The 12,976-nt window shown below is 35.7% G+C and overlaps 1 protein-coding gene across 1 annotated transcript in view; it reads left to right on the top strand.

Moving 5' to 3' along the window:
• LOC111052660 overlaps positions 1-12,976 on the top strand; it is a 34,197-nt gene that overhangs the window by 16,486 nt on the left and 4,735 nt on the right. The window contains exons 10-14 of the mRNA XM_039431487.1: positions 93-133; positions 1,981-2,184; positions 3,354-3,556; positions 7,924-8,159; positions 11,646-11,781. Coding sequence (XP_039287421.1) covers positions 93-133; positions 1,981-2,184; positions 3,354-3,556; positions 7,924-8,159; positions 11,646-11,781 — 820 coding nt within the window. The remainder of the gene's footprint in view (positions 1-92; positions 134-1,980; positions 2,185-3,353; positions 3,557-7,923; positions 8,160-11,645; positions 11,782-12,976) is intronic.

Raw genomic sequence — 12,976 nt, 5'->3', positions numbered from 1 at the left:
CAGGTAATTGATCATTTACCTGACATCGTGATAAGGATTATAATTATAGGCATTGAATTAAATATTGCATTGATACATGGGAACTATCACTTGAAGGGAAGGTCGGCATCTGGATAGTACTATTTTTATTCAGGTGAGTCTACCCATACTTAGAAGTGGGTCAATTTTCACTCTATAATAGTGTTCAAATTGTGAGGAAAAGTTTAAAGACTCTTGAAAGTCTCCTTTGGAAATAATCATAAAAAGAAGGTATCAGGGCTACTTGAGCTTTAATTCAATATTTCAGTCAATGGAGAAATTTCAGCAAAGCAGTATAATTCCATACATTTACATTATTTATATTCGTGATTCATTCCACGAGAACTATTAAATTGAAAACTCCCCGATATTGGAGAGTTCACATATTCATGAAACGGAAGCGTGAATCTCAGAACTCTTCCAATGTTAAATTGCGATATTCATATCCCCATTCTGAGGTAGAAGGCCTGTTAAAAGTGGTATTATTATCATAAAATGATGTATTATATGGTTGTATACCGTATTATATTGCTTGTTGCTATCACATAAATACTAACACACCAGGACAGGGCCTGATTTTCCTTTTTGGAACCTCTAGAACCAATAGTTTCCACCATCCCTAGTCTAGTGAAATGTTACTTATTTAGAAACGTTCATTTCATTGCTTTACACATTGCTTACACCACTAACATCACTCTACTACTCCTCGATGTTATTTTATCATTACGTCACGTGGTTGAGATCAATTCTATTAATTTTTTGATCATTGAACAGCATCTCTCAAAAATACTTGACAATTTACTGTCACTGTCCATTCTCGCTAGATATTTTTCACGAAAATAATGATTCGATTCTTAAACAGATTAGAGATTTAACAGATTAATTTACTGCTTAGAGATAGAATTTTATCACTTACAACTTACTTGAACCGCATTCACTAGTAGAAGTAGATCTACTCGTAGTATAACTCACTATTCGCCTAAATTCAGTCTTGTCACATTTGGTTGGTTGGAATTGCTAACTCACTCTCACAAAAATTGAGTTTATGACGATAGTGATTTGTCATCGACCAATTGGATTGAAGGGCTTGTGCTAGAACGAAGCTAGTCGCTTGTGATTGGTGGAAGAGTTGTTGGACGTAGTTGGACATAGTATTGTATTTGTCCGGTAGATGGAAGCTGACTCAATAAAATGTCTGTATGCTCTACAAAAATAGTAAAATTATTTGTTTCAGTTCATTAATTTACTCTATTCATAATATCTAGTGGCGAATTCTGTTCTATATTGTAAGTTCTACTTGTTAGGACAATTAACTGAACTTTATTTGAATTAGCACGCGAGAGACAGAGAGAGAGAGAGAGGGAGCATGTGAGATAGAGAGAGAGAGAGTGAGAGAGAAAGAATGAGAGTGAGACGCTTATCATATTATTTAATTGATACTAATACTACAGATACTAACTCTCTGTCTGATACTATCTTGAATTTGTCTTCGATTGAGATATCCAAGTCCAAGTATTTTACCGCCACCATTATGGCTATAGAAAGAACGTTGACCGCATAACTCGAAATACTTGACCGCTCTCCAAGTGCATAAGCCTAAAGGATTCCCATCAAATCATACCTTCCTTTATCCAGTCCTATCAAACCTCATTTCCCTTCTCCTTTCTTGATACCGCTTTTACCCTTTCAAGGATAGACAGTTCTCCTAGAACATGTATAATCATAGTTGGAAAACCCTTTCAATCTTCCCCTTTCTTACACTTCAGATCCCTAATTAGTATTTTTTTCTTGTTGTTATGTCATTTCTTTGGCTTCTATTCATTCGTATCTCTGTATTTTTTATTTGTATCTTGTGAATGTGAAATGAATAAATACATATGAATGGTTGTGTTTCAATATGTTGAAACTAGGGGAAACTCCATTTTCCTAAGCTGGTCTCACTCATCATGATATTTCAGATAGCCAGCCACACAATCCACGATGGATATACATCGTTTTTTGACGTTCCTGCTGATTGGTCTGCAAGCCATGACTGGACTGGCTTTCGAACTCCCTCTGGGTTTGGGAGTTCCCGAGCCTCTGCCAGATGCTCAGAATCCCTACCAGGGCTGGTTTACACAGAAACTCGACCATTTCGACCAGAATAACAACTATACCTGGACCCAAGTGAGTATATCTCCAGTATATCTATTCTTGAACATAAGTTTCTGGTCACAAGTCGACTATAAGTTGATAGAATTTTTTGTTTCAGGTTAAAACACTGAGGGGTTGATCCATATCTTTTCAGATGTTGATTTTTCTACATTTTCAACTAATGATAGCATAGATACTTCTGCTTGAGGAAGCCAGCATAGTGAACAAATGTGAATCAACATTGTAAGAGATCGAAGGAATCAAACTCAAGTGACTTAAGTGTCTTAGCTGATAATAATTTAACAACCGAAATATCATTTTCCTGTACATCACTCCATAGTTTTGTTATGTTTTTCTCGGGGGAATATATCATAAGAGCAGCTCTCCTATAAACCGATTTCATTCTCTCCACAGAGAATATTACATACAATTCATCAAATTAATAGACAAACCATACTAAAGATCCATTCTATAGACAAACTCTGCAGACGGGGTGAAAATAAATCCTATCAGAGAATTTTCTTTGAGAATCGTTGATAAACACGTATAGTGTATTAGATTTTGATATCTCCTATCAAAACAATTGTTTTTGCTATCTTCAACACAAAAAGGTAAAGAATCAAGCTCAAGAATCGAATATGAAAACATCACTTGGATTAGATTCTTCGGTTAGATTTTAACTGTCATCATAAATCAGCTGTCTAGTGGACTGTAATACTACCCGTTCAAGAACATCGAACATCTTGAAAAATGTATCTTTCCATTAACGTTAGTAGACAGTTGACTATAATACTACCCGTTCAAAAACATCGAACACCTTGAAAATTGTATCTTTCCATCAACGTTGTACAGTTGCAACCAGACCTGATAACAGCGCTCACACTCACATTCCGGGATGACACGTCACGGTACGATATAGGACAGCAAGCTCTATGTTTATTTAGGATTTTTTCTAGACATTTTTAATTGATAAATTATTAATTAATTTTTGAGAAAACATAACAATAGGTCAATGTAACTCACTGAGCACGAGGTCAACTGTTCACAGAACTACTAGTAAATAACATCAATGATTCCAAATCAACCAATACTGATAGCTTAACGTGAATCTCATTACATACGAATTGTATGATCACAGTAATATGAGTGGATCTCACTATAAATACTCTAATAAAATAACTGTTTTCTTTTAATTTGCACAGAGATACTTCATCAACGACCAATACTACAGACAAGCGCTGCAGATGGGGTGGAAGAACATGCCGGTGTTCGTGATGATAGGGGGGGAGAGCCCCGCCAGTGCCAGTTGGGTTCAGGGGGGCTATTGGATGGAGCTCGGGGGTCCCAAGGGGGCGCTATTCCTGCATTTGGAGCACAGGTTCTATGGAGAGAGTCGGCCCACGCAGTGAGTAGATTGAACAACCCATTTATTGATTGATTGATTCTTTATTGATTCTCATACGACAAGTACATCATCAAAATCAATAATCAGGTAACAATAATCAGGAAGTCATGGAGAAAGCTAAGATTGCTGTAAAACAGATCAACAGGTGGTTTTTAGGGGTGAAACTGCAGGGGAACTTGAAGTTGTGCGAGCACTATTTTTAATTCAGGCCTTTTCTCAAGTTATAATAGTAAATTTAATATGCAATAGACTAGAGCCATTATTGTGAGTTAGCGAAATAAATTAACTTATTTTCTCTCTCTCTATTATGAACGGCCATGACTTCGAGTTTCCCATGATAGATATTTAAAAATTGTGGCTCCGAGTCGTCGAGGAATGTAGATTATGGAATTATCTCTAAAACTTAGCCTTCCTGTCGCGACATAGAGTGCGACAAGTTGGAAAACAGCAAGCATTGAAATTATAACAAACTACCGATTTTGCAGTTACTATTTGGTCAAAGGCTCTAGAAGCCACGCGACGATTGGTCAAATTGATTCCCTTCGCTCAATAGGAGACCTGTTTCTAAATACAGTAGTGGGGGGATTCCCCAGCCGAGGGACCAGATTACGTTTCGGAGGACACTTTGCTAGGAGCACTACGAGAGCAAAGATGTAGTCATTATGTTTCGCCCTTTTTGGCAGGTTTACAAGTTTATTTCATTATTTAATGTAGGAGCTAGTTTTATTTTTATTAAAGTTTAAATTTTCTAGTAGTGCCATGTCCTGAAAAGTTTAATTGTGTTTCTTCATCATATACAAATAATTGTTTCTTCAAATAACCGCTAAGGTACGTAAAATAAGGTTAAAATATAATTTAGGGAATTAATTGATTGAAACTTCCATAAGAGTATGTATTAACAAAGCCTGTTATTTTTCAAGTTAATAATATTGATTGAGAATAATCCTTTTGATTTTATCAGTGATGGAAGATAATTATGAATTTTTTTCTAAAGAAGTGTAGAAAGTTTTCAGTTATGTTACATTTGAGTTATTGTTTCTGGAGATATATTATCGTAGAGTATTGCTGAAAGTCAGGAAGATAGCCTTTAAATTGGAATGAAATTTTAAGATTATGTTCATATTGAGTTTAAGACTCAATTTTATATTTTTCTGACTGTGTTTTCTCATGGCGTTAAGGCTTTTAACTGAACGCTAATTTATTAAATTATAACAGAACTTTTGAATTATTTGTGAAGAAAGATCCATTAATTCTGATACAAAGAATCAGTAGTTTAAAGATAAAATCTATATAAAATGAGGATTCAAATAGAATGAGAGAATTTAATTAATTGTAATCAATAGATAACTCCTGTTTTAGCTTTTGATGAATTGTAGGAAGAGTTAGAAATTAATGCTGTAATACATTATTTACAGCGGTTCATGTGTGCCCCCAAACCAACTTCATGTACCACCCCTTTGGTTCCGCAACTTTATGTAACACCGCTTCAAGACACCCGTTCAGACGACAGGTCTAGGGATGTAAGAGGACGTCGCCGTCAAGCCAAATTCAACCGGTAAAAGTTCACCGCCAAAAACAAGGTACTGTAACTCCGACGATAAAGCAACGTACAGACCAACGAAAGTGCAGTGTAGAGAAACAAAGGTTCATTCGAGAATGTCAATCAAAAGTGGGGATTCAAAATTATTATGAAATGGGTTATATGGGTTACTATCGACGAAATTTGTGTTCAACGGGCTTTTCTTTCTTGAGTAATTTCAAAGATTATTGGCTATGGAGATGAATTACTGGAGAAGATGCTGCCAGCTGACCTTGAGAGATAGGGTGAGAAATGAGGTTATAAGGGAGAAAATGAAATTGGACAGGTCAGTGGTGGATGAGGTGGAGGAAAAACAACTGCAGTGGTACGGACATCTCAGAAGAATGAGCCCCAGTCGCATACCAAGGAAGGTATATGAGTGGATTCCGGCTGAGAGGAGGAAACGAGGACGACCACGAACGGTTTGGCAACAAAACATAGAAGAGGCCATGGAGAGCAGGGGCATCCAACAAGACGTATGGCGAGATAAAGGCAGATGGCGTGTTGAGTGCGGGAAACGGCCGGAAGGCTGTAAAAACCCGCGTATTAGGTATTAGGTAGGTTAGGAGTAATTTCATGTTGAAATTAATTTGTTATTTTATGACTGATATTGATTGGTTTTGTGACGTATTGCTATCTAAATGAGGGATAGTAATGCGCCCCAAATCAGATGAAGAATGTCAACAAAGTAACATGAAATTGTTGTTTCTGTTGTTCGATTTTAGTTGCCAATGTTTATTGAAGCTGTTTGTATTTTTCAATTATTCCAAATTGTAGTGTTATTCTATAATAGAAACCTATTAAATCAGGCATGGCAAGATTAATTGAAGTTTTCTTGACTCTAGCCCGTTCACCTGCATGAATTAGGTAAAGACTCAGATGTTTTCTAGATGTGTCGGCCTATTTCTAAATTCTAAATTTTATTCAAAATTATCTTCTTTATCATCTTTTAAAAAGGTCAGGCACAAAGTGGGATAGCCACGTGGAAATGCTCCAAACAAGAATGTATCATGCTCTCTTCGCTCTGAGAACTGTAAAGGCAAATTCAAATATTACGACAGCTCTAAGGATCTATCATGAATATTTCCTTTCATTGATTAGATTTAGTATTCTATTTGAGGGTCAGGAAGCAACTATTTGAACACATGCTTCAAAATGCAGAAAAAAGCACTTCGGGTTCTTGAGGGGTGAGTCCTTCTTCTTCCTGTAAACCTATACTCAGGAGACTCCAGCTTCTTCTGTTCCAGCTATCTATTTCTTGGAAGTGATTTCTTTTGTGTTCAAAAATTCAGAAATTTTCAATGTCGACAGAATTAATCATGCATACAGAACTCGAGGTAGAAATGCATGTTTGTTCCAGCTCCCAATTCATAGACTCTCTCTGCTTGAAAAAGGACCGTATTATTCAGGATTGAAGTTTTATAATTGTATTCCAGAGGATATTAGGTTGTGTGGGGGTTATAAGGTGTTTTATCTAAGATAACCAGGGCATTGGTAGAGGCATGTCCCTATACAATAGAGGAGTGCTTCAACGCATTCTCAGGATCCCGATCCTGAACTTGACATGTTGCATGCCACTTGAGCCTTGCTCAAAAATGTGTGGCTTTACGCAACTAAATTGTAATAATAATAATAATCAAGATAGGGAGAGAAAAAATAAGGTATCCTTGTGCCTTGTGCTATTCCTCACCCAAATTTACCTAAGGTTACATATAGTCCAAATAGGTCTTGAAGTTGTTCACTTCACAAAATTTCCAGTTCTTAATTATTTTCACAAGGTGGAATTAACTAATAGGAAGAGAATTATTGGAAAAGAATCGAGAATCTAAGGACTATAGATGATATTCTCAGAGATGATTTGGAAATATTGAAGAATCACGCCTGAAGGGATCGATTTCCAAAAGATTCGTATAATAATAATATCGAGTGACCTGACTGGCTCAAGTCTGGTGTCAGAGTTTTCAGATCCCAACTGATCAATTTCAGGGCAACGACATGACCTAACGACTGCTTTTTAGGCAGCCGGGACCGAAGACATAACGTGCCCATCCGAAACAGGATTCGTATAAATTACTCTTTTTGTTAAATATATCCATCGGAAATCTTTTCTAATTCGTCAATGGGAGAGGTGAGAGGAGTAGTCTAGAGGAAATGGAAAAACATCCAAAGGTGGGTTGCCAAAAATGAAAGGTTGGAAGCCAATGTAGATTGGAAGCTACTGCTCTAGCATGATAGTAATAATATTATTTTTATTTCAATTAAGATGTTTTCCAAAAAACAAGAATCAATGATATAAAATAATAATAATAATTACACTGTATGGATACTTAACTATTCATATTTGATACAAAAGTCGGTAGCCTATTATTGAATGCTCGGTTTGATGAACCGGAAAAGTTTTGGGTTGTGCCTGTTCCATTTTGGTCCTCCTCTAATCATTGAATGATTCGTGTATAATCGAGTCAGTAAAATTAATATTTAAGCTATTCATAACTATTCAATATTAATAGATAATTGAAGAAATAACGTGATGATGCTTCGCAGAGATATGAGCCTACAGAGCCTGAGGTTCTTCCCAAATCATTTTAATGGTTTGTGTATAATCGGATCAGTAAATGATTGGAAAAAATATTCATAAATATTTAATATTAGTAGATAATTGAAGAAATAACGTGATGATGCTTCGCAGAGATATGAGCCTACAGAGCCTGATATTCTTCCCCAATAATTTTAATGGTTTGTGTTAATTTAATCGAATCAGTAGAAAACTGCTCGTGTTGTTTTACAGAGACCTGAGTTTACAGAGCCTGCAGTATCTGACCAGCTATCAAGCTCTGGCTGACTTGGCCACATTTGTGACCGCCATGAAGCAGAGCTACCGCCTGACAGATGCTAACAGGGTGGTCGCCTTTGGCGGCTCCTACCCGGGCAACCTGGCTGCCTGGTTCCGCCTCAAGTACCCCAACATCGTCTTCGCCGCCGTCTCGTCCAGTGCGCCTGTGCAGGCTGAAGTCGACTTCTATCGTGAGTAGATTATTGAATATGAAAATTATGTCACCATCTATCAAATCATTTGGTTCTTCGAAGAAAATTACCAGAAAGATAACAATATCGAAATAATAAAATGAAATACAAATACATATTATAAATTATTATTACATATATGATTTTTGTTATAAGAGTCAATTTATCGTGAGTAAATTTTATAGAAACAATTTCTGTCAACTTCTAATGTGAATAAATATTAACTTTAGAACGATTTGAACACATGCTTCAAAATGCAGAAAAAAGCACTTCGGGTTCTTGAGGGGGTGAGTCCTTCTTCTTCCTGTAAACCTATACTCAGGAGACTCCAGCTTCTTTCTGTTCCAGCTATCTATTTCTTGGAAGTGATTTCTTTTGTGTTCAAAAATTCAGAAATTTTCAATGTCGACAGAATTAATCATGCATACAGAACTCGAGGTAGAAATGCATGTTTGTTCCAGCTCCCAATTCATAGACTCTCTCTGCTTGAAAAAGGACCGTATTATTCAGGATTGAAGTTTTATAATTGTATTCCAGAGGATATTAGGTTGTGTGGGGGTTATAAGGTGTTTTTATCTAAGATAACCAGGGCATTGGTAGAGGCATGTCCCTATACAATAGAGGAGTGCTTCAACGCATTCTCAGGATCCCGATCCTGAACTTGACATGTTGCATGCCACTTGAGCCTTGCTCAAAAATGTGTGGCTTTACGCAACTAAATTGTAATAATAATAATAATCAAGATAGGGAGAGAAAAAATAAGGTATCCTTGTGCCTTGTGCTATTCCTCACCCAAATTTACCTAAGGTTACACATAGTCCAAATAGGTTAAGTCTTGTAGTTGTTCACTTCACAAAATTTCCAGTTCTTAATTATTTTCACAAGGTAGAAATAACTAATAGGAAGAGAATTATTGGAAAAGAATCGAGAATCTAAGGTAGATGATATTCTCATAGATGATTTTGGAAATATTGAAGAATCACGCCTGAAGGGATCGATTTCCAAAAGATTCGTATAATAATAATATCGAGTGACCTGACTGGCTCAAGTCTGGTGTCAGAGTTTTGAGATCCCAACTGATCAATTTCAGGGCAACGACATGACCTAACGACTGCTTTTTAGGCAGCCGGGACCGAAGACATAACGTGCCCATCCGAAACAGGATTCGTATAAATTACTCTTTTTGTTAAATATATCCATCGGAAATCTTTTCTAATTCGTCAATGGGAGAGGTGAGAGGAGTAGTCTAGAGGAAATGGAAAAACATCCGATGGTGGGTTGCCAAAAATGAAAGGTTGGAATGAATGGCCAATGTAGATTGGAAGCTACTGCTCTAGCATGATAGTAATAATATTTATTTTTATTTCAATTAAGATGTTTTCCAAAAAAACAAGAATCAATGATATAAAATAATAATAATAATTACACTGTATGAATACTTAACTATTCATATTTGATACAAAAGTCGGTAGCCTATTATTGAATGCTCGGTTTGATGAACAGGAAAAGTTTTGGGTTGTGCCTGTTCCATTTTTGTCCTCCTCTAATCATTGAATGATTTGTGTATAATCGAATCAGTAAATAATATTTAAGCTATTCATAACTATTTATTATTAATAGATAATTGAAGAAATAACGTGGTGATGCTTCGCAGAGATATGAGCCTACAGAGCCTGATATTCTTCCCCAATAATTTTAATGGTTTGTGTTAATTTAATCGAATCAGTAGAAAATTGCTCGTGATGTTTTACAGAGACCTGAGTTTACAGAGCCTGCAGTATCTGACCAGCTATCAAGCTCTGGCTGACTTGGCCACATTTGTGGCCGCCATGAAGCAGAGCTACCGCCTGACAGATGCTAACAGGGTGGTTGCCTTTGGCGGCTCCTACCCGGGCAACCTGGCTGCCTGGTTCCGCCTCAAGTACCCCAACATCGTCTTCGCCGCCGTCTCGTCCAGTGCGCCTGTGCAGGCTGAAGTCGACTTCTATCGTGAGTAGATTATTGAATATGAAAATTATGTCACCATCTATCAAATCATTTGGTTCTTCGAAGAAAATTACCAGAAAGATAACAATATCGAAATAATAAAATGAAATACAAATACATATTATAAATTATTATTACATAATATGATTTTTTGTTATAAGAGTCAATTTATCGTGAGTAAATTTTATAGAAACAATTTCTGTCAACTTCTAATGTGAATAAATATTAACTTTAGAACGATTGTGTCTCCTTACATGAAATCAAATAATTAATTTCTTGAAAAAATATCGATATCACAATAATATCTTGATATGTATAATTTGAAATATAAATTACATAATATTATTATCATGTTATAAGAGTTTATTCATCGTGCATACATTTTCTAGAGAAAGATTCTGCCAACTTCCAATGTGAGTAAATTTATTGTAGAAAGTCTCTGTCAATTTTTATCGTGAGTAAATAGAGTAAAGGAAGTTTCTATCGACTTCTGTTGTGGGTGAGTTGACTGAAAGAATGATTCTGATGACATTTAAATTGACTGTAGAGGGTTTATGTAAAGTCCTATCGTGAATAAATAGACTATAAAAACTTTATAGAAGATATATAATATTCAAAAATTTGCTGCTTTCAAGGTAATTTTATTGTAGAATCACAGTAAGGGATAAGGAGAATGAGAGGGAGGAGGAGTAAGAGAAGAAGGTGGAAAAGAATGAGTAGGAGGAGAATAAGGGAAAGAAGGAGAGAAGGAGGAGAATAAGGAGAAGCAGGAGAGGACGAAAGGGAGGAGATCGAAGAGAGGGAGAAGAAAGAGAAGGAGGAGGAGGATTCAGAGGAGAAAAAGCGTAGAAAGAAGAAAAGGAGGAGGAGGAGAAGGGATAAGACAGAGTGTATGATGATCTTGGAAGAATGAGTAGAGGAAGAGGGGAACAAAAAAAGAGACAACAGGAGAGAAGAGGAATAAGAAGAGACTGGATTGGATAGTACTCTTAGTTGATAGTATTCACAATCTACTTGAGGTCTACTTCTATAATGAATTGAGTTGCAGAGAAATGAACATAATGAAAAGTCTCATTTCAGATTCTCTTCAAAATCCCCATCCACAGAGCACTTAGAGCAAGATGATAGATCCGTGAGCACAGAGGAGCTCCAGAGAGATCACACATTAATGTATTAAGTGGAGAGCTTTTGGGAAAGGGAAAACTATATCAATTAATATCACTTTCAGAAAAAATAATGTGAAAGGTAGCATAGTATTATCATTTTTCATTGCAATGTATGCCCTCTCTAGCATATATATTTTTCCTGGAAACCATGTTCCAAATGGGGGGCTGGTATTATTACATACTCAGTAGGCCTACTCAATTATCGTCTATGATAGTTCCTCAATACGTTTTTCAGTCAACATTGTTTCTTCAATTAATGATCCTATGATATCTGATAAATTTTTCAGACTACCTATTTCATTCCACACACAATATTTCTGGTTCACCTTTTCAGAATACTATCAAGTGGTCTCCAATTCGCTGGCTTATTACAACAAGAACTGTCCGCAAGCCGTCTATGCAGCTGCTACAAAACTCGTCGAGTACTCGAAAACACAACAAGGCTGTGATTATATCACAAGGCAATTCCAGTGAGTAGTTCAAAGCCAATTATCAATCAATAATAGATGAGAAGTATTCAATATTTATTTTGTGATATTGCTTTATTCATTGATATTAATTTAATATAATTGAAGTTAATATAAACACGTCGAGTACTCGAAAACACAACAAGGCTGTGATTATATCACAAGGCAATTCCAGTGAGTAGTTCAAAGCCAATTATCAATCAATAATAGATGAGAAGTATTTAATATTTATTTTGTGATATTGCTTTATTCATTGATATTAATTTAATATAATTGAAGTTATCATAGCAACAAATTTAACGTTATTTGTTTAACGCAATATTTGTAATTTTACCGACAATTTACTGTAATGGATAGATATAAAATTATACTGTTGTGAGTCGGAACAGGCAAGAGCCTAAACCTTGAATGAAGGAAGAAGAAGACAAATTTAACGAGATACAATTCTGCCTTGTTACGCTACATGATAGTCAATCTGATAAACTAGAACTAAAGTTATCATAGTATTATCATTTTTCATTGCAATGTATGCCCTCTCTAGCATATATATTTTTCCTGGAAACCATGTTCCAAATGGGGGGCTGGTATTATTACATACTCAGTAGGCCTACTCAATTATCGTCTATGATAGTTCCTCAATACGTTTTTCAGTCAACATTGTTTCTTCAAACAATGATCCTATGATATCTGATAAATTTTTCAGACTACCTATTTCATTCCACACACAATATTTCTGGTTCACCTTTTCAGAATACTATCAAGTGGTCTCCAATTCGCTGGCTTATTACAACAAGAACTGTCCGCAAGCCGTCTATGCAGCTGCTACAAAACTCGTCGAGTACTCGAAAACACAACAAGGCTGTGATTATATCACAAGGCAATTCCAGTGAGTAGTCCAAAGCCAATTATCAATCAATAATAGATGAGAAGTATTCAATATTTATTTTGTGATATTGCTTTATTCATTGATATTAATTTAATATAATTGAAGTTAATATAAACACGTCGAGTACTCGAAAACACAACAAGGCTGTGATTATATCACAAGGCAATTCCAGTGAGTAGTTCAAAGCCAATTATCAATCAATAATAGATGAGTAGTATTCAATATTTATTTTGTGATATTGCTTTATTCATTGATATTGATAAAATATAATTGAAGTTATTATAGCAAAAAATTTAACGTTATTTGTTTAAC

The sequence above is a fragment of the Nilaparvata lugens genome, chromosome 6 (assembly GCF_014356525.2).
Source record: "Nilaparvata lugens isolate BPH chromosome 6, ASM1435652v1, whole genome shotgun sequence".
Taxonomy (NCBI): domain Eukaryota; kingdom Metazoa; phylum Arthropoda; class Insecta; order Hemiptera; family Delphacidae; genus Nilaparvata; species Nilaparvata lugens.
The sequence above is the reverse complement of the archived record's forward strand: the minus strand, read 5'-3'. Positions and strand labels throughout refer to the sequence as shown.